Genomic DNA, 20566 nt, shown 5'->3' with positions numbered 1-20566 from the left:
TAGGTTGTGTCTTAACCCCTTGCGCCACAAGGGAGGTCCCTCTAATGCCTTTTTTCTTAACTGTGATGTTTTGCTGCCTCACTCAGTCATTCCTTAGGCCCTTATGTATTTCTAATATTACAGCTCCAGGATTTATAGCAGGATTTAATTATTTTTCAGTTTATTCCCATTTATCTCTTTACATTTTCTTTTGCTTCTCAGTTTATCTGTAGCCATCCCTCCATCACAGCCACCAGAATTACTAGTGAACACAGCTATGTTCCTCTGACTCCCTGGTCTCAAAGATCAATACCTTGTCATTAGTCCAGAGCCCTTGTTCATGGCAGTAAGTTATTCTCCCTAAGTAGGCATCAACCGGCCATGCTTCATAGGGACCACTTTCCAGAGCTTTCTACAAATACTGCTTACTTTTGTGCCCAGAATCTCTATTTCCTGTTTCACGGTTTAGAAATAGATCCTCTGACCTCCAAGGAGGCTACCAGCAAATCTGTGGCTTCTTCTAGTTCTCTAGGACTCATAGTTTGCATTTCTTTCATCTAATCGTACCTATGGCTTATGGTATTATATTGATATACTTCTTTCATTATTTACTCAGATTGCCTGAATTAATTATTTTCTCCTATGGGGTTATATCTATTTTTGTAAATTACTTCAAAATCTTTTTGGAAGGTGGTGGCATATAAATACACACATGCCAAAATAAAATAAAATCCCTTCCTTCAATGTCAACCTTTAGTAGCAGCTTCTTTGAAGTCTTTCACATGCCCCATCTGTCTGAAATATTTGCCTGATCCTTTATACTCCTGTGACTTTTTGTTAACATCTTCCTGATGGCATCACAATGCACTGCCTTGTATTTCAGCATTAAGTGTTACATGCCCATCTCTCCTGACTTAATTGTAAGCATGTAAAATTTCATCTGTAATTTTCCTTCCTACCTGGAATAGTGTCCTTTCCACAAGATGGTTTCTCGTGAGAAATCCACAGTCATTCAAATCATCACTCCACAATATGTAATGTATCATTTTTCTCAGGCTGCTTTCAAAATTTTTTTCTTTGTCTTTAGTTTTCAGTAGTTTGATTTTGATGAATCTGGGCATGGATTTCTTTGAGCTTATTCTGTTTTAGTTTCTCTGAGCTTCATGAATCTGTGGGTTGATGTCTTTTGCCAACTTGGGAAGTTTTCAGCCATTATTTCTTCAAATATTGATTTAAGCACCATGCTCTTTCTCTTTTCCTTCTCAAAACTTTGATGACATGTTTTAGACACTTTATGTATTATCTCATTGATCTTGGAGTCTCCCATTAATTTCTTTATCTTCCCTCTCTTTTCTTGCTTTGGATTTTGGATATCTGTCATTAAGGTTCACATTGCCTTCTCTCAGTTCTGTTCTTGAGTGCATACAGTTAATTTTTTATTTTAGTCATTGTATTTTTGAGTTGTAAAATTTCCAGTTGGTTCCCTTTTTAATGTCTTCTGTTTGTCAGTCATAATCTACCTTTCCTTTCATTTCAAGAGGTTTCCTACTATTTCTTCCAGCATTGTTAGAGTAGCTAATCCAAAGCTCTCTTGTGGCAATTCTGACACTTGACATAATTCCCAACTTAGGGATTGTATCTTTGCTATCTCTTCTTGGAGTTTTTAGATTTTCCTGGATTGCCATATGTTGAGAAATTTTGGATGATAGCCTGTACATTTTGAATATTACATTATGTGACTCCAGATGTTGTGCTAATCTTGTGGAGAATATTGATTTGTTGTTGTTGTTGCTATTTTAGTAGGTACTTGACCCAGCTGAGTTCAGATAATCTGCTCCCTGTGTGTGGGGGTTCCAATGTCAGTTCAGTTTTCAAAGTCTGCAGTGTTATTTCAATGTATCCTCTATGTACTAGATTCATAGCCCTGTCTGGAAACTTGATGGTAGTCTACCCCTAATTCAGTTCTCTGTTGTCACTATGCTTCCTAAGATATATTTACTCATCCACAACTCAAGTGGTAAACTGAGGAAATCACGTTCAACTTTAAAAAATAGCTTTCTCGAGTGTCTTCACCCCAGGATCTGCATGATGTTTTCTGACTCCAGGACTCACATATTGCATCTCAGGCAAGATATCCAAGGCTTTTGTTTCCCTGCTCTTTCATTTACTTCCTTATACAGCATCTGCATCCAGAATCCTGTAGTAAGGAGAGAGAGAGTTAAAAACAATCAGTAGGATTCACCCATGTTTTGGGACCACAGTTTCATTGGTCAAAGAAAAGTACTTTTCTGCATTAGAGTTTTAGGCAGCTGCTGTTGCTGTAGATTTGCTGAGCAACTGGTTTGGAGAGATTGAGAGGAGGTTGAGGGAAGATGTAAGACAGACATATCTCCTGCTCTCACTCACCCCGAGGGCCTCCTTTCATACCCCCTGAAACCTAAAGAACCGTTTTTCTTGAGACCCTCCATCTGTACTTGGTGTACAGGTTTGGGGCTGCCTTTAAATCCTGCCTAGAAAATATAAGAGGAGCAAAAAAGAGAATCTCATCTCTAGTTTAATGGCACTTCACACTCTGGTTTTCTTCCCCAGTCGGCCTGTTAGCACTTGCTTTTCAGCCTCCTCAGATTGCTGCTCCGTGTATTCTGAGCAGGGTTTGCCTCTGCCTTCAGTGGGAGAGACAGAATGGAGTGTGATTATTCCCTCTTGACTAGAACTGAAAACACACCACCCTTCCTAGATTTTATTGTCTATTTTGAGATCTTTCTAAATTCTCCCTATCAGGTTGGCATATTACTAGTCAGAAGTGCTCATCTGCCAATTTGGAGAATTCACGATATATTTCCCATCTTCATATCTCTTACAAAAATACTAAATAAGTTTATGAAATGCCCTAATCCTTGAATCTTAAGTGTTATCCATTTTGAGAAATCTTCATTCATTTTTCTCCCATTCTTATGTCCTGCCTTTACATTGTTGAAAGTGTTTACCTCATTGTTTGTGTAAAGCATGCTCTAAAATGACATAGCTTTTCGGGGCCTCCCTGGTGGCACAAGGTGTTAAGCACCACAGTAGGAAGCAATCCACAGCCTCTGCAGCACAAGTTCGATCCCTGGCCAGCCAGGGAGCAACCCACATGGCGAAGCAGACCTCTCCTGTCTCGCCCACTGCTCCCCTCAGCAGTGTGTTTCAGTCAGTCTGCCTGTTCTGTTCCCCACTCTGTCTCTGGTGAATCCTCTCACCCGCCCACATCTCTGGCCTGCACCCAGCTCTTGTATGCATAAATAAATAAATCTTTAAAAAAATAAATAAATAAAATGACATTGTTTTTCTACACACCTATATAAGAGCAAAGAATGAAGTTATTTTAGATATTTCTCTAGGACAGTAATGATGTAGATGATCACCTGAGATATATGTTTTATATTATTTTGTCTATAGCAAACATGTTTTAAGACTATTGCGAGTAAATTGGAAGATCCTATGGGATCTTTTAGACCCACTCACCACCTATGGAGGTGACGTTAATTGAATATCCTAAGTCATGAAATAGAGCTGTAAGTCTGGCTTTGTTCCTACATTGTTTTTCTCTTCCCAAACTTGTCATCAGTTCATTTAGTTGATTTGCTTAAAGACAAAAATTTCAGAGGAGGAAATACAGTATCTCTGAAGCTTTATGCAGTGCTTAGTGTTGAGTAAAGGAGCAAAGCAGGCAGTTGGGCCAATGAAACTGACTTTCACTTTCTCTATCAGCTCTACGCAGAGCAAACCCAGTGTTGGATATTTATAGTTGAGAAGCAAAACACCCCATTTTTAGAGATTGTTCTAATGGTGCTTTCAATTCACTTCTAATATTAATGCTATGAAAATCCTTCCTCCTTGGGAATACTATTTAAATGAGCATTTCATTTAATGTTATAAAAATGTGTACTATGTAATATATATATATATGTGTTTGTATATATACATTTATATAGAGAGAAATATTATATACATATAATTAGATATAATAGTATAGGATGGATTGCTTTTTTTCATAGTTTATGTGCTTATATCTTCCTTATTAGTAAAGACACAATAAATATTCTTAAAGGTAAATTCTGCATAGAAATGTTTCCTGACCAGAAACTACTAAATTCTATATAGGAACAGCACATACAGGATATGTGGGGAGAATAGGGCAAATTTGAGAAAAAGAAAAATAGCTAAAGTTTGCTTATTTTTTTTTAAAGGTTTATTTTTTTATTTATACAAGCACTGGGTATAGTCAGAAGCACGGGAGGGTGAGAGAATACACCAGAGCCAGAGCGGAGAACAGAGCAGGCAGATGGAGGGGGAGCAGCGGGCATGGCAGGCGAAGTCTGGGCGCCATGTGGGACCCTCGCCGGTGGCCGGGGATCGAACTGGCGCTTGCAGAGGCCGTGGGGAGCTTCGCAGTCCAGCGCTCAACCGCTGCGCCACCAGCGGAGGCCCCCCCAAGTTTGCTTATCTTTATGATAGGTGGATCCTCTTAAACCTGCTACCTAAATTAACTCTCAGAGAGACCCAGAGGTGAAGACAGATTAGAAATTATAACAACTCATCACTCCTTTATTATAGAATCACAACCATTTTATTAAATTATCTATCAACTTTTTATTGAAACACTTACTAGGTTTTGGTATTTTTGAATTTATTTTAAAATAGCCTTCATCAACAACTGACATAGTCAACTTTTCTAGCACTTTATGAGAAATTCAGTGTAACCTGAAGATAAAATATTGTTCACTCCTTAAAAGTAATAGTTTATGGAGTTTCTATAAAGAACAAGGAGGAACAAACTGATTCGAAAGATGACTATGCAAAAGAAGTGCACCCCAATGGGTAGAAAACAGAAAGAAGCTTTAGCGTCATATTTGTTCTATCGGTGACCTCTGGACTTCAGAAAATCATTTAATTTTCTTGAAACTATTTTCTCATTGCGACAACCAGCTATGTACACAAAGGAATATTGGAGAATTTTTGAAAAGTAATATGAACCAAATTTAACAACAATAAATATTATTTTATGGTGTTTTAAGAATTGTTTTATTTAATAATGCACCTGAATTTTCCTCTGTTTTATTATTTAGACTAGTTTCTCTGTTATAATGAATCCTACAGGTAACAAACTTCAAAGCTATATTATTTTATAAGGAGCCAAAATTTGAGAACTTTTTGCGATTTGGTGAAAGTATTACAGAAAATGTAACAGTAACTTTTACAGATAAATTCATATTGGAAAAGGACATCTTTTCACCATAATTATTAATGTGCTTAATAGTTATCTAAAAAGAAAATTATATTAAAACATTCACATTAGAATAGTACTAAGAAATTTACCTGCAGTTTTACATAACTCTTGAGTCTCCCAAGACCCTTGGATTAAATCAATTTACTTTAAATAGGATTACATTACTTTTAGCACCAGGTTATATCCTAGAAATTCGTTTTGTTTTGAAAATTTAATAAGAATATTATTTTCTTGGGCCTCCCCGGTGGCGCTGCGGTTGAGCGCTGGGTTGCGAAGCTGTCCGCAGCCCCTGCAGCGCCGGTTCGATCCCCGCCTGCTCCCCGGCCACCTGAGGAGGGTCCCACATGGCGAGCAGACCTCTCCTGCTGCCCGCTGCTCCCCTCAGCAGTGTACTTCAGTCCTTCTGCCTGCTCTGCTCCCCGCTTTGGCTCTGGTGAATTCTCTCACCCTCCCGTGCTTCTGACTGTACCCAGTGCTTGCATAAATAAATAAATACACAAATCTTAAAAAAAAAAAAGAATATTATTTTCTCATTAAATGTTACACAGCTATTATAACTTGACACTTGACACTTGTAGCTAGACACACTATTTTTAAGTTATCCTTAAGCTGTGCTAATGGCTTACTTTAGAAAGGGAAAAATGGCAACAAGGGAATGAGTGTATTTTTAGTGATGAAAGAAAAAGAGTAACCCGTAGATTATCAGTAGGAAAATGCTTAACAGGGGTATAGAGAGTGAATATTTTCTTAATGTGACTAGAAATTGCAGTTTGCTTAATATTAAGTATAGAATAGGGCTAAACTTCAAGAAGGAAATACAACCATTTGTTATTTAATGAATCTAAACCTTGATGTTTTGAGGACCAGAAGAGACAATCTTCTACCATTTTGAAACATATTTAAATAAGCAGATTGCCATTCTGATGGATAGTTTTTTTTTTTAAGTGTTAATGGTAGTGAGACTCCAAAAGCAGTTATAAAACATAAACTAAAAGCATCCTTTTACCTAAGACTTCATTGGTAAGTGCTTTTGCATAAATTTGCATTTCCAAACCTCTTTTTTTTTTTCAAAGACTGGCACCATAGGGTTTAGTTGGGGTGTTATTTTGTGTTCCCCTGTTACTTATGCATTAATTAGTTTTGTTTACCTGTGCATAATTTTTCTTAATTTCACAACAGTTGTTGTTTTTGTAATTGACAATGCAATTTACTGCATGTGTGCTTTCTGGCCCCCAAACAAGTATGTTAAGGTGTAAAGCACCAATCGCTTCATTTTAGATTGTTAAAATAAGGATTGGTTGTGACTAATTTCCAATTAATTTGCAGTGGTTACAGGGAACAAAACAATTGCACCTACTAATTAAAATTTAAAATATTCCAAAGTGTCATCTTTAGGTGTCTGTGGAATATATAATTTCCATTTTGGTTCATTGCTGGATCTGTAACACCGTGATTTTGACAGCTCTATTAATTTAAAGGCTCAGTAATACCTATTAGTACAAAACATGAAAAAAAAAATACCATTAATCATTTATTTTAATTTTGCAGCTCTGTCATTTTCTCAGTATGTTTTAAAATTATGATGACACCATAATGTGCACAAATCGACCTGGATGAAGGGGAAACGGATCACATTACTTAGGAGAGATACTGAAGTACATTATTAGAGCTTAATTAATGCCAAACTGATTAGATGTGATTGCATTTTGCACAAAAATATTTTAAAGAATTTTACTTATCATATTATAGTTAAAAAATTATCCCAAACATGTTGCACTAACAATTTGACTTCCCTTGTTATAATTCTCCTCCTTAATACATTCTATTTCAATATTATGAAATAAACCTGAATTGTTCTTTTTATTCTATATTTTGAAACCTGAATTAGTCGTCATTAATTTCAATTTAGAAAAGTTCATTTTATTTTAGCTAGAAAATAATAATGCTTCTCATCTTTATATTCTTTAATAAGAATTCCAAGTCCAAAGTAGACGCAATGTAAGGGAAAACATGTAAGGGAAAAAAATTGAATGGGAAATGTACCAAATGTGTGTCACCTATATATATCTGTTCATGTGATCTAAGACTTAAACACACCCCAGATGACAAAGTACAGGCACTTACAGAAATTTGGTTTTTGTTATCATGAGGACCAATATTTACATCTAGTTCAAAACTGAATATCTTCGTCTAGAATGGGTCAGGTTTTATTAGTCTCCTACCGAATGGGCATCACTAGAATAATTTGCAGATTTGATTCCTTTTTTCCAGAGCAGATGGACTTCTCTCTTCCGGTGAATGCAAACTACAAGATCACTGGGCATGAGCTATACTTTCATTCCACATTTTCTTTGTCATCTTACCTTATCTAACTCTTCATTCCTTCTGATTTTACATATTAAAATTAGCAAATACAGCTAACATAAGTTGTGCTTCAAAAGACAGCTGTGTTATTGACAGTTTTAAAGAGTCAGACCTCTTACCCACTAACAGAGAACAGGGTCCTGTGTTTGTAGAGATATTCATGGGTTAGATGACCCACTTCATAAAACCTTGAATTAAAATAAAAATCCTTACTAAAAATACACTCAAAATTTACTAATCTGTTTTTTATTTTCTTGTATATTCAGAACATAGTTGCAATTGTTTCATTTAAGGAGACTTAAAAATTTTAAAGAACTTAACATATTATATTGTTTTATCTGCATGATAATTCTATAGAGTGACCATGATAGAATATGACTGTATCATCCAAACCAGTCACAGTCAGTGATTCCTTTCTTCATCCCTTCAACAAAGGCTTATTGAATTCCCTAAAAACATGCTAACATTTTGTCCGAGAGGATTACAGTGGTAAGAAAACAAAGTAAAAAAGTTGAGATCCCTGAACTTATTGCAGAAATATATTATTCAAAGAATCACAAAAATATCAAAATTCAGTAGTGACAAAATGGCTCTGAATGAAAGGATTAGGCTACTGTGAACTGTGATGCTCTGATTCTGTGGAACTATTATGAGAAGGTAGAGGGATTTGACTTTGTCCAAGGAGCTCTAGGAAGGCGTTCAGAGCAACTCAAAATCGACCTGAGAAGTAAAGGATGAGGAGCCTATCACCAGGCAGAAAGAGAAGGAAAAGAATTCTATGGAGAGGGAACGTGTGCAAGGATCATGACAGATGTGGAACAAAAGGAGAGAGGTGTGGGTGGGACAGGCAGGACTATGGGAATCAGAGCAGTGGGACTTTGAAGCCCACAGGATGTGTTTTCAGCTTTAGCTGATGAGTCATGTGGAACTAAAAAGAGTGTGAGCAGGAGAATGACGTGATCAGATCTGCATGGTGTAAGATTATTCTGGGTAGGGAGTAGATAGGAAAGGAAAGCAGTAACCAGTAAGGAGACTTCTGCAATTGCTCAGAACTAACAGTTGTGTAATACGAAAAGAATTCAGGAGATACAGAAAATATTTGAGGGATAAAAATCATAAGATTTAGTAATAGACTAAGGTTAGAGGAGGTAATGTGGAGGTGCCCAAGATGATCAAGATTTCTGGCTTGAATACAAAATTAATGATAGAACAATTCCTTAAAATAAGAAAGTCTGAAAAATAATCAGATCTTTATTTCATCTTTTCTCTATTTTTTCAACTGTTATGTTCTTTAATCTGTGTCTCAGACACATTGTTAGGAATGTCAGTTATCATTAAACCGATCTTTGGTCATTTTTTTTTGGATGGCATGTGAAAATGTTTACTGGATTACCACGAAATAGCATAACAGTGAGAAAATAGTCTTTCAGGTTTATGCCATGGTGCTCCTGAGAGCCAGCAGTATGGCTGAGTGTAGGGACGGGGCCATTAAAGAACTTTCTTCTCACAACATGATAGTATGAGTTTGGTGGTCTCTCTTGGTTTAAAAAAAAAAAAAATCCATAGTCGCTCTGGATTGGTAAATGTCCCACATGAGTCTCTGCTGCTTCTTTTTTTGTTTGTTTGTTTCTGGGTATTTTTCATTTGTTGGCTTTGTTTTTGCTTAGAATTTGAGCCTGGCATGTGGTTGAAATACTAACAGGTGCTACTGGCCTCCTCAGAAAGAAGGGAGATATCCATTCATTATATATCATCTCCCAGTGTCACCCAAAACACCCAGAAAACTTTCTTGTCTCAGATAGAAAAGACATTAGCAAAATGTGTTTCCCATTGAACTAAACATAAGTTTACTAAAATCAGAGTTGACGATGATTAAACACAAAAATAACATGCATAACCTCCGCTTGATGCTTGCAATGGTAGTATAAAGTCTGTGCTATTGTTATTCTCCTATACTAAACAGAGGATGTGCCTCTAAAATGTGAGCGCCTTTGACCAGTGGTGCAGCTGGGACTCAAACCTTTGCCACATGAGTCAAGACCATGAGACCCTTACGCTAAATGACAGGACCGTATGTGAAATATTACTGATAAAGAAAAGTAGAATCACAAGTTGTGAATTTGGTGACTATGCTAGTTAAGGAGGGATATTTTTATGTATTGCTTTTTTTCAGGTTTTGTTTTATTTTAATATTCATGTGACCAAGGATTTGGAGAGACCCTAGGAAAATATAACCAGTCACTGGGCTAACTTTTGTGGTTATAATGTCTCGATAGAGATATGGAAATTATCAAAAGCTTTTAAAATGGCTTTTATCTTTGCTTGTAACCAACTTACAGGCATAAAATGTTTTGGAAGTGACAACTAAGTATATATCTTAAAAGAGATTTCAAATACATGTAGGAATCTTTCCCCTGCAGTGTGGCGAAATAGTCCATCACTTTCTGTAAAAAGTTTTTTTTCTCTCATTACCATACATGTTTAAAATTCCTGTGAATTTTATCAGCAAGTAAACCTCTCAAACCCATTTTTTTAAAGATTTTATTGTAGATCTTCACAGTGATTTCTCTGAATTTGATGTTAGATCAAAAACTTTAACATTAAACTTGGAAATTACTATCATTCCAGGAAATAATGGCTGGAATCATAAAAAAGCTGGCAAAGGGATTTTCGAAAATTGTTATGTTTCATTGCTTTGCTTTTTGGCAGTTATGGACCTGAAAAATTTAGCATGCACTTTATTCCCACTGTCATATGGCTCAGCTACATGCATGAATTCAAAATGGTTTCCATTATTCCAAGGAGATGGTCTTATTCCAGAATCAAGCTAGGTAACTTTTAATGTCCCAGATAATTGTTAAGTTAAGCTTTCCCCACAAACATTTTATAGCATTTATTTTGCTCTAAGAACCCCATTCATTTTTAAGGTAGCTGAATAAATCTGGTGATAGTAAACTCCTAAATAGAAGAAGCAGGAACAGAATTTTTTGGCCAGATACAGAGAGAATATTTTTAAAGGAACATGCTACCTGCTGAAGTACTTTCTAAGAACCACACCATTATGAAGCCCATCCTGGTACAAAGCAATAAAAATCACTAAAGAGATTATGCATTTAAGCCAAATTTGATCAGTTGATGCATTACCAGAACGTGGAAAGTTAGGATATATTCTAATTCAGATTTTTCACAGAATGAATTCTAAACTGTGGCACTCAGTGTAGCAAAGATGTGCCATATAAAATTATTTCCACTTTTAGCTATTGACCCATTAAATCATAATTTTAAATTAAATTTTGTTTCTTCCACCTTATGCTTCATAATTCCAGATTTGATTTTTCAAATTTAACTGTAATTCTAGGGTCAGCAAGTCTTGACCTTTGGGTCAAATCAGGACAGCAACCTGGTTTTGTGTAACCAAAGAGTTAAGAATGGTGGTTTAGGGCCTCCCCGGTGGCGCAGTGGTTGAGCGCTGGGTTGCAAAGCTGCCCTCGGCCTCTGCGGCGCCGATTCAATCCCCGGCTGCTCCCTGGCCACCGGAGGAGGGTCCCACATGGCGCGCAGACCTCTCCTGCCACCCGCTGCTCCCCTCAGCAGTGTACTTCAGTCCTTCTGCCTGCTCTGCTCCCCGCTCTGGCTCTGGTGACTTCTCTCACCCTCCCACACTTCTGACTTCCCAGTGCATGTACAAACAAACAAACAAACAAACAAATAAATAAATAAAACATGCCTCTTTAAAAAAAAAAAAAGAATGGTGGTTTATATGTCTAAATGGTTTTAAAAAATTCAAAAGAATAATACTTAATAATGTAAAAGGTATATGAAATTTAAATTTTACTTTCCAGACAAAATTTTACTGGAACATTTACTTATTTCCATGTAGTCTATGCGGCTCTTGTGCTACAGTGTCAGGGTTGTGCAGTTACAGAGACCCCACAGCCCCCAAACCCTTACCATCTAGCCCTAGAACTTCACAGAAAATGCTTGCCAACCCTGAGTCACATGACAACTATTTAAACATCTTGCATTATGTAACTCTTAATTATGATGTCTAAATTTAGAATTAGTGTAAACAATTTTGTAGCCTCCATGACTATCTACAAGCCATTATGAAAAACAGAGAACGTGCCATTTGAAAATTTTAGCTAACAGAAGAGAATGTGCCATTCTGAAGACTGGAAATGTTCCTGTATTGATGCTTCTTTCTAGTATTTCTCCTACCTCTGGATGCTTATACTCATGGATTATCTATCTCCTACTTCACCCTGACATGTTAGTGTTGTCCAGCCATGCAGGCTAACATCTGATACTATGCTTGCAAACTGTCCTTAAATAATCTCTTCTCATGACATTATTATAGGTTTGCCACACCCAAATCTGTCTCAAGACCTCTTTTGCCATCTGAACATGTATGTATCCAGAAGACACTGAAGATCTCCTTCAGCATGTCACACTCAAAGCTGAGTGTGACTTACTCTCTTCCTGGATCCCACCCTGACAAAAATATTTCTCATTCTATAAAAAGTGCCAACACCACCTGGAAAACCAAGCTGAAGTATGCAAGTCATACTAGAATCTTCCCTTTTCAAGTACACTTCCAGTCATCAATGATGTCCTGTAGAGTGTGCCTCCTGATACCTGTCAAATCTGCCTCCTATTCCATTCCTGATGCCACTGCCTTAACTGAAATCCACTTTGGGTTTTATTTTTCTGGGTTATTATATTAATCTACCTGTCTCTGGTGCAAGAGTAATACTGATAAAATTCAAGTTTAATTGTGTCCTGTCCTTCCACCATTAACTTCATGGCATTGCTTTGTGTTTTCATTGCATCTGAAAATATCTTTGTAATGCAATGCATGTCACATTCTACTACTGCCTGCTTTTTATCATCATTAGACTATAAGCACCTCCATTATGTTTTTAAGAAAATTTCTACTCATTTCCAACTTGGAACCCTCAACACTAACCTGAATCAAGATGGTATCTAATAAATTAACATTAAATCAAAGTGAGTCAATTAGGTAGGTTCTTTCCATCAATATTCACTTTAACATGTGTTTGGAGGGGGAATGAACATATGTCTTGGTTATTCATTCATTCAGTCAACAGATTGTTATTAGTTTACCCCCTAGGAAGAGAAGTCAAATGACAAATAGAACAAATTTAAACATATACATGCAATTTGGGGGGATGGAAGAAGGAGTCTGCATTTCTAACAATGATGTATCAGCCCTCGTTGTTTGTGCACCACTTTGAGAAAACAGAACATTGGAGTGCTAGACAATTACCTGCAGAGGTATTTTTTAATGACCTAAAAATTTTAAGTAATTAAATGCATGTACATTGAAAAATATACAACACCACATAAGAAAGTATATGCAAGAAAAATAACCAACCACTTATAATTTCTGTGTCATCACAGAACTTTGAATTCTTTGGCTGTTTCTTCTGATTAACTCCACATTTATAAACAGTATACTTTACTATTATTATTTTGTTAGTTTATTATTTCCTACTTACTAGTTTTAGGTATATTCTACTTACTTCATGTTATATAAAAGTAGTTGGGTTTTTTTGTTTTTTTTTTTTTTTGTACCCTTTTACCTCTCTATCAGTATGTGAATTTTATGTGCCAGGTAATATTTTAAGCATTTTGTGGGTATTGAGTCATTTAATCCTTCTAAGAAACCAATGAAATAGACACTATATTAAGTCAATATAGTATTGATGAATAAAATGAATTGGTCACTTAACATAGAATCCCCAGATAGAAGTAGTATACCCAGGCAGAATAATTTTTAATTTTAATGCCTTTTTGCTTCTGAAAAAGATCTTTAATAATTTTATTTAAATCTATATAAAAGATAATCATTAAGACTATGAAAATATTGTCAGCCACAGAACCAAGTACACTTACATTTTCTGATCTACATCTGTCCTAGTCTTATCGAAATACTTAGGATTTGGCCTCCTAAAGCTGGGTATTGAGCAAAGTGGTCAATAGCATGAGGAAGAGGAGACCTCCCTACTGGCCTAGTGGTTAGTCTCAGCACTATCACCACTGAGGCCTGAGTTTGATCCCCCTTAGGGGGGTAACCCACATGGCACAGAGACTTCTCCTGTCTCGTCCACTGCTCCCCTCAGCAGTGTATTTCAATAGAGCTGCCTTTTCTGCTCCTATTCTGTCTCTGGTGCATCTTCTTACCACCCCCTGCACCCCAGTTCTCTACACAAAATAAAACAAAAACAAATAGCATGAGGAAGAGAAATATTACTCTTTATATTAACAGATGATAGAAAAAAAGAAATAACAGATGATAGGAGTAGTCAATGCTGAGGGTCAGGGAATAAGGAAAGAAAATACCCATAACCTGGGTATTTGAATTGGGCTAAAGAAGTCTGTGGAGAGAACACACATGGAAAATAGATACTATTTGGAAATAGTCTAATGGAAATAGATACTATTTGCTGTATGCTGTGGGTCATCAGCCCTCTATCCTACCTCTTTTATGAAATCGTACTCACTTCTACCCTCTTCAGTAATAAGACTTCTCTGGCAGTTGACTTTTGTTGGCAGCAACCAAAGAAATTGGTGAATCGGGCAACATCTGAATAATTTGTGTAAAGCACATAGCATAAAACTTAGCACACAGCAAAGGCCAAAGCTTGTTATTTTTTCATTCTTTTGTGTGTGTGTGTTACCATTATGAGATGGAGCTATCACACTATGCAGCCCTGACAGTGTGATAGAAACAAAAAACTTGGTCTTGTAATCCTTGATCTGGTTTCTGTGTGTGCATCTTTATTTCATATTGAATAATTATAGAACTGAAATTGAAATCAATTTTTTGTCCTTATATTTTTGCATGTTTCCAATGTTGATTTGAAATAGGAATATAGAAATAGAAAGATTCATGGAAAGTAGAAGTGCCTCTCTTCTCCTGCTGCTTCTTTCCAGAAGTGATAAGTGATACATAGAAAAGAAGTTTTAATAGAAGGACTCCATTTTATTGCTGATCATATTTAGCTTTTATTTTTCAAGCGTTATTCTTCACCTTCATCCATCCATTCCAGCTTCTAGGTACCCCCTCGCCATTGCTCATGATTGACTGCAATTCTCTCTCTATTTCAATCTTGGCTATTCTTCCAAACTAAATAATCATGTAACAAAAATGTCTTGCTCATTACTGGTATGCAATAAATAATATTTGATGTATTGAGAAACAACTAAGAAATAATTACCTTACTCTGAATAGATGAAAGCACGCAAACAGAACCTAATGTTTGGTTCATGTAAATTGTTGCAACAATACATGCACATTTTTAAGTCTTTGGGAATAAAATCTGCTCCTTACATATGGTTTATCTAGTAAATAGCAGGATCACAAAAAAAAAAAAAAAATTCTAAGACAAGGGTGTGAAGTGTATGCAAAAACTGGCATCTGAGTAGTTATTCCAGGACTGGTGACCACCCCCAGGAGAAATCTGTACTTGAGGTTTACACTTAAATCTCCACAGCTTCCTGAGACCCACACTTGGACTCTCGGAGGCCACACCACCAATAATTCACCTGATCTCGAGTGATTCTCTTACTTACTGGAGGAGTTTTTGCTTCTCTTCAAATATACAAAGACATGTAATTATTCAATGAGATGGTGTGTGCAGAAAGCCTGGATATATAATAGACATTTCAGGAATGTTACTTTCCTCTGTGTTATCTCCTCTAAAAGGAAAACACAGCCAACTGTCTCTCATTTCCATAAACAGCAGACAAAAAGGACATAGATTTAACTTTTTACAGAGTTAATATGAAAGAAAAAGTTGTATACTTTGACCATAAGAATGATGAAATAACTAAGAGTTCAGGTTATAGATAATTTTTTCAATTGGACTGACCATTTTCTTGCTTAGAAACTGAAAATTAAAACTCATTTTTACTCAGTAGCCTGCATTCAGGGCCCATTTTGTCAAGAGCACTGAGTGGGACACTGTGCTATTTTTCAAAAGAAATAACAAAATGTGATTTCTGTCAAAAAAGAATTTCCAATATAGAGATAATCATGATCCGACAAAACTCAAATCCCTAAAAACACAAGGAGCATACAAAACCTGACATGCAATAATATATTATACTTTGTAATAAATTGGTGCTAACCTTATAAAAGTGGCTAGAATACATTTCTTCCAAAATCTTACAACAATAATTGTAATGTTAGTTTCCAAAATGTCTTAATACTATTATTCCCTCTAAAAGGTTTTCTTTTTTTTTTAAGATTTATTTTTTTATTTATACAAGAACTGGGTACAGGCCAGATGCATGGGAGGGTGAGAGGATTCACCAGAGACAGAGCAGGGAACAGAACAGGCAGACTGATGAAATACATTGCTGAGGGGAGCAGCAGGCAAGACAGGAGAGGTCTGCCCACCATGTGGGTTGCTCCGAGGCCGGTGGGGATTGAACTGGCACTGCAGAGGCTGTGGGCAGTTTCACAGCACTGCACTCAACCGCCTGTGCCACCAGGGAGTCCCTAAAAGATCTAACAGATTTTAATTTAGCACCTGTGAATAGAAAACTTTACCTTCCTACTTTAGCTGCTATTGTTCTGGTTAGACAAGTAATAGGTGGTGACTGCCTCCTCAGGCACTCATTTTAAATGGCTTTTCTGCATTGAAAGATTAATTTTCATTTTCCACAATAAAAATAGTACTTTTTTTCCCTTTTTTCAGCATCTGTAACATTATCAAATATACTTGTTAAATTTCCCTTTCCTGTTTGATTATAATTTCTTGGGGGCAGAAATTGTGCAGTGTCTATTTATTAAAGATTCCTAGTACAGAGTCTGAAGCACAGTAAGAGCTCAGTTTTGGGAAATGAATAAATGTGTGAATGATGCTGTATTAGATACTGTCAAAAGTTAGGATTCAGAGGAATTTAAAAATCAACCGCATAACATACAATGTAATCTATAGTTGAGTTATTATGAAAAAAACTGGTAAATATTTCTCTTTATTTTATTTTTAAATAATTTATTTCTTTTTAATTGAGGTGACAGTTGGATACCCCCATCAAGTATTGCCACCATAAGGCACCCACCACCAAATCACCCAGAGTCCATCACCGTAGTCCATTGTACTTCCTTCCCTCTTGGTGTGGTAAAGACTTTTTCAAGTCTCATGGACATGCACCTCGGTGTCCTTACTCCCTGGCTATTGATTCCCCAGTCCGTAAGATTACAAAAATAAACTTTATAAAAATCAGATGTCCAGAGGGGCTAGGGCTGCTTCAGCCCCTTGGCCTATCTCATGTACAAATTATTTTCACAGTAAAGAGGAAAACACTGAATCTTCTCACAATCCCCTGATTCCAACAGAGTTAAATAAAGTTGTTCATTTTTCAAGGTTTTTGACATACTTCTGTCTTTCTAGCCTATGTGGTAAATCTTTATTTCCCAGAAACTCCTGTGTCGATTTTACTGACCCTGTCTGCATGGTAACTTTTTTTTTTTGATTCTTTGCTATTAGTGAATGACAAGTGAAGGATATGCATTTTAACTTGAAAATGTCAGGTATGCACTTTAAGAGATATATTTTTGCAGTTTTTAATGAGGTGGTGTTTCTTTTTGAAAGAAATACTCATCTCTGATGCGGGTGCTGTGCAGGTGACAACTGATATTTAATAAGCGATGGTTCTTGTATTAGTCACAGTTCTCTAAAGAAAATGTCTCAGATTGCTTTTGAAAAACTCTTAGCGTCACTAGCCCAAAGGCAAGATGTGACCTTTTTATTACATAATGAGAATCATTTATTATCTTACAATGTATCTTAAAGTCACAGACAAAATGCCACTTTGATAATTGCTTTCAATTAGCTTTGAGCATAGCACATATTCATAAAATGTCTTCTCTAATTTAGACTTGAATTAGAGAAAATTGCAGACATAATCTACTTTAAGGTTGTCTCATTTAAGGTGATTCGTAGTTTTATATCAAAGAAATCAAAACGTGTAGCTTTAGAACAGTCTCTCAACGTGTTTTAAGCAGGCTTTTCAATATTTGATTCTATTCTATTACCAATTAATTAACCAATTAGAAAGCTAGTTCATCATTTCTGACCTTTTATGCATGTTAACTTTTGACTTTCATTCCTAATGATTGTTTTGAAATTAAGCCTTGCAGCTCATGTTGAAAGGGAGAAACAATCTGATTAGCAAGATAAATAAGGCTTGCCTCGGTACCAGTATATCTTGATGTTGGTCTATAACTGGAATTCTGAATACTATAATGGCACACCCTTTCATGCCTTGAATAAATAATACATACCTAATGGTCAATAAATTGTGCTAGATTATCAGGAGCCTAAATAAGGTGTTTTGAGGTATTACTCTAAGTGAGGTTGAAGGTAAGGTGATAGTTAAAATGCGCTTTGAATTCTTTTTTTTTTTTTGTATGTCATCACCCTAAAACATTGAAAAATGGTTTAAATGTGCATCTCTATCTCCCTTAAAACATTTTTGAAATAATAGAAACTCTGAAACTACATTTTACATTTATGGTGTTTCAGTACCTCCTGAAAGATGATTAACCTTGACATAGACTCTCAGAAATTAGCGTTACATCTAGAGATTACTCTCTTTTTCTTTTTCCCTAGATAAAAATTACCCACAAGAACCAAGCCCCAATGCTGATGGGCCCTCCTCCAAAAACCGGGTTGTTCTGCTCCCTCGTCAAAAGAACAAGAAACCAAAGCAAGGAATAATCCTCTGTCGCTCCATTCTTAGTGATCTAATTAGCATAATTAGGCCATGGAACACTTATGCTGGAAATCTTTGAACCATTTCAAGTCTTCTGCTTGTGCAAAATCATGGAATTGGTTTAATATTTTTGTTACTGAGCTACTGTAAAATTCAGCTATTAGAAAATTGTCTCAGTTATTTAGGCATCATTGCATGAAGAAAGCAGAAGTTTACATGAAGTGATATTGCATATTTTGGTTGCATGCATTGCCATAGGTTTTTATGTCTCCCACACATTTCTCTTCCAATTTTCATTTACTAACCTGTGAGAAAAAAGCTCTCATGAAAAAGGAAATGCCACGGGAAATGTGATTCTCAGTGCGATTACAATTATTAATAAGCACTAATCAATAATGCTACCATCACAGTTTTCCATAATCGCAGGTTGCTGTATTTTCCTTTCAGAAACAGTGTATCAGTGATCTTTGACCTTTGACTTGAGAAGAAACTTTTAATTGAAAGATTTTATTAAGTAGATGTCTACAGTACCTTGTTATATCTAAGTTTTTCTTCAACATTTTTATGCTTTTGAGTGGAATTTAAAATATCAGGTGTAAAGTTTACTTGTCCTGAAAATTAGAAAATGGTTTTTATTTTGGTTAGTTTTGTTTTTAATTCCAGAAATAAGTGAAAACACGTTCCTTGGCAGTAAAGTGTGGTAATATGCCAAGCTTTGTTACTTACTGCATGTGATCTAGAAAAATCGTAATCGCACCAGTAACCAAATAGATGTTTTAAACTAATAAACTGTGCCTAATAAACTGTGTTTCCCACCAAAGATTCAGAAAAAGATGCTTGAGAGAAATGGGTTAGTGCATAATTAATTAAGCCTTGTGGAGAAAATTTGTGTTTCTGATGCTTCATTTTGTGATGACTACAACACTGGAAGACAGTGAATTATCCATTAATTATAATTAAAATTCTCACCTTTCACAGACAATAGGCCTTGCAACACAATCAAAGCTCAGTTGCTGATTTCCTGCTTTTTCAATCATTTATAAATATAGACGTCCGTAATTTTTAATGGATCAGTTAACTTCATTTGAGAAAGTAAACATATCAGTTCCTTTTTAGTTTAAATTGATACCTGTAATAATATTGAGATCACGGAAGCAAATCAAGCATGCAATTAGCTCCTCCCTCTCACCTACGTCACATCCATCTCTATGACATTTCAAATGTTTATTTGGAAATAATGGCCTATATCATTGTCTAAAGTGTTGATGGTAAGGTTCGATTCTCTGATTGTTTGAAGAAATTATGGAATAGTACTTTTCTTATGGTTTCATTAAACATATGATATAAAAAATGAAATGCTATTCTGAGTAGTGTCAGTATCGTTCATTCACATTGACCTGCATCTCTCATTGCATGTTTTATGTTTGCAAACATGCCATAAGGAAAACAAGTGCTTGAAATGCATGATTTATTAGTTTCTCTTTCCACTCTGCATTAAAGTACCAATGATTTATCCGTTCTATTTTTCTATTGATTCATTCATCTTTGAATTAAAAAAATAGCATTTAGTGATTCTGTTGAACACAATCCTGTGCATGGATTTATGGATTTCAAGTGAAATTGCTATAATTTTTGTTCTTTGGTTTGAAAACTAAACTGAATGCTGATATATCAATAGCTACTCTCAAGCAATGTGCTGTAATGGAAGATTATGTATAAAGCATATTCTTTTAGTGTTCCAGGAACATTAGATGGTAAATATCAATCAACAATAAGTTTAATTGCTTTGAAAATAAAAGCTTTTGAATAAAATTAAGACTTAATTTAGCATTCCCAGGAAAATTATCATTACAATTGCAAATGTAGCACAGCAATCACTTGTGCTAGTAAAAAAAAAAAAACCCAACAAAAAACAAAACAAGTTATTTGGCAGAGCAGTCATCTAGACCCAAAGAAATCTCAAAACATAACAAATGCATTACTGACATAGTGTTACATAACACACACATTGATTTTGTGTATCTATGGTTACAGGTAATAAATATTTTCACATAAATTGATAAAATTTTCTACAATGAGCAGGCAGGCTTTGTGTCAAAAACATATTCCGAAGCCACAAATTATTTTATGTTCAGTACAACATGCAATTATTTCTTGGCTACCTTTTGTACTATATAGTTTGAAGACAGCAGTAGTTTGTGAATC

General features: G+C 35.7%; 1 protein-coding gene across 2 annotated transcripts in view; it reads left to right on the top strand.

The window, feature by feature from the left end:
- The window catches only part of DGKB (diacylglycerol kinase beta), an 835840-nt gene extending 816400 nt beyond the window's left edge, over positions 1-19440 (top strand). Inside the window, exon 24 of one of the 2 annotated variants that reach the window (XM_054692402.1) lies at positions 18259-19440. In XM_054692402.1, coding sequence (XP_054548377.1) covers positions 18259-18366 — 108 coding nt within the window. In that variant the 3' untranslated portion in view covers positions 18367-19440. The remainder of the gene's footprint in view (positions 1-18258) is intronic. The other variant, XM_054692401.1, reaches the window with a different exon arrangement.
- The last annotated feature ends 1126 nt before the right edge of the window (positions 19441-20566 follow it).

This window comes from Talpa occidentalis, unplaced genomic scaffold (assembly GCF_014898055.3).
Source record: "Talpa occidentalis isolate TD23 unplaced genomic scaffold, MPIMG_talOcc4v2.1, whole genome shotgun sequence".
In the NCBI taxonomy this organism is placed as follows: Eukaryota; Metazoa; Chordata; class Mammalia; order Eulipotyphla; family Talpidae; genus Talpa; species Talpa occidentalis.
This window is presented reverse-complemented; position numbering and strand designations above follow the sequence as displayed.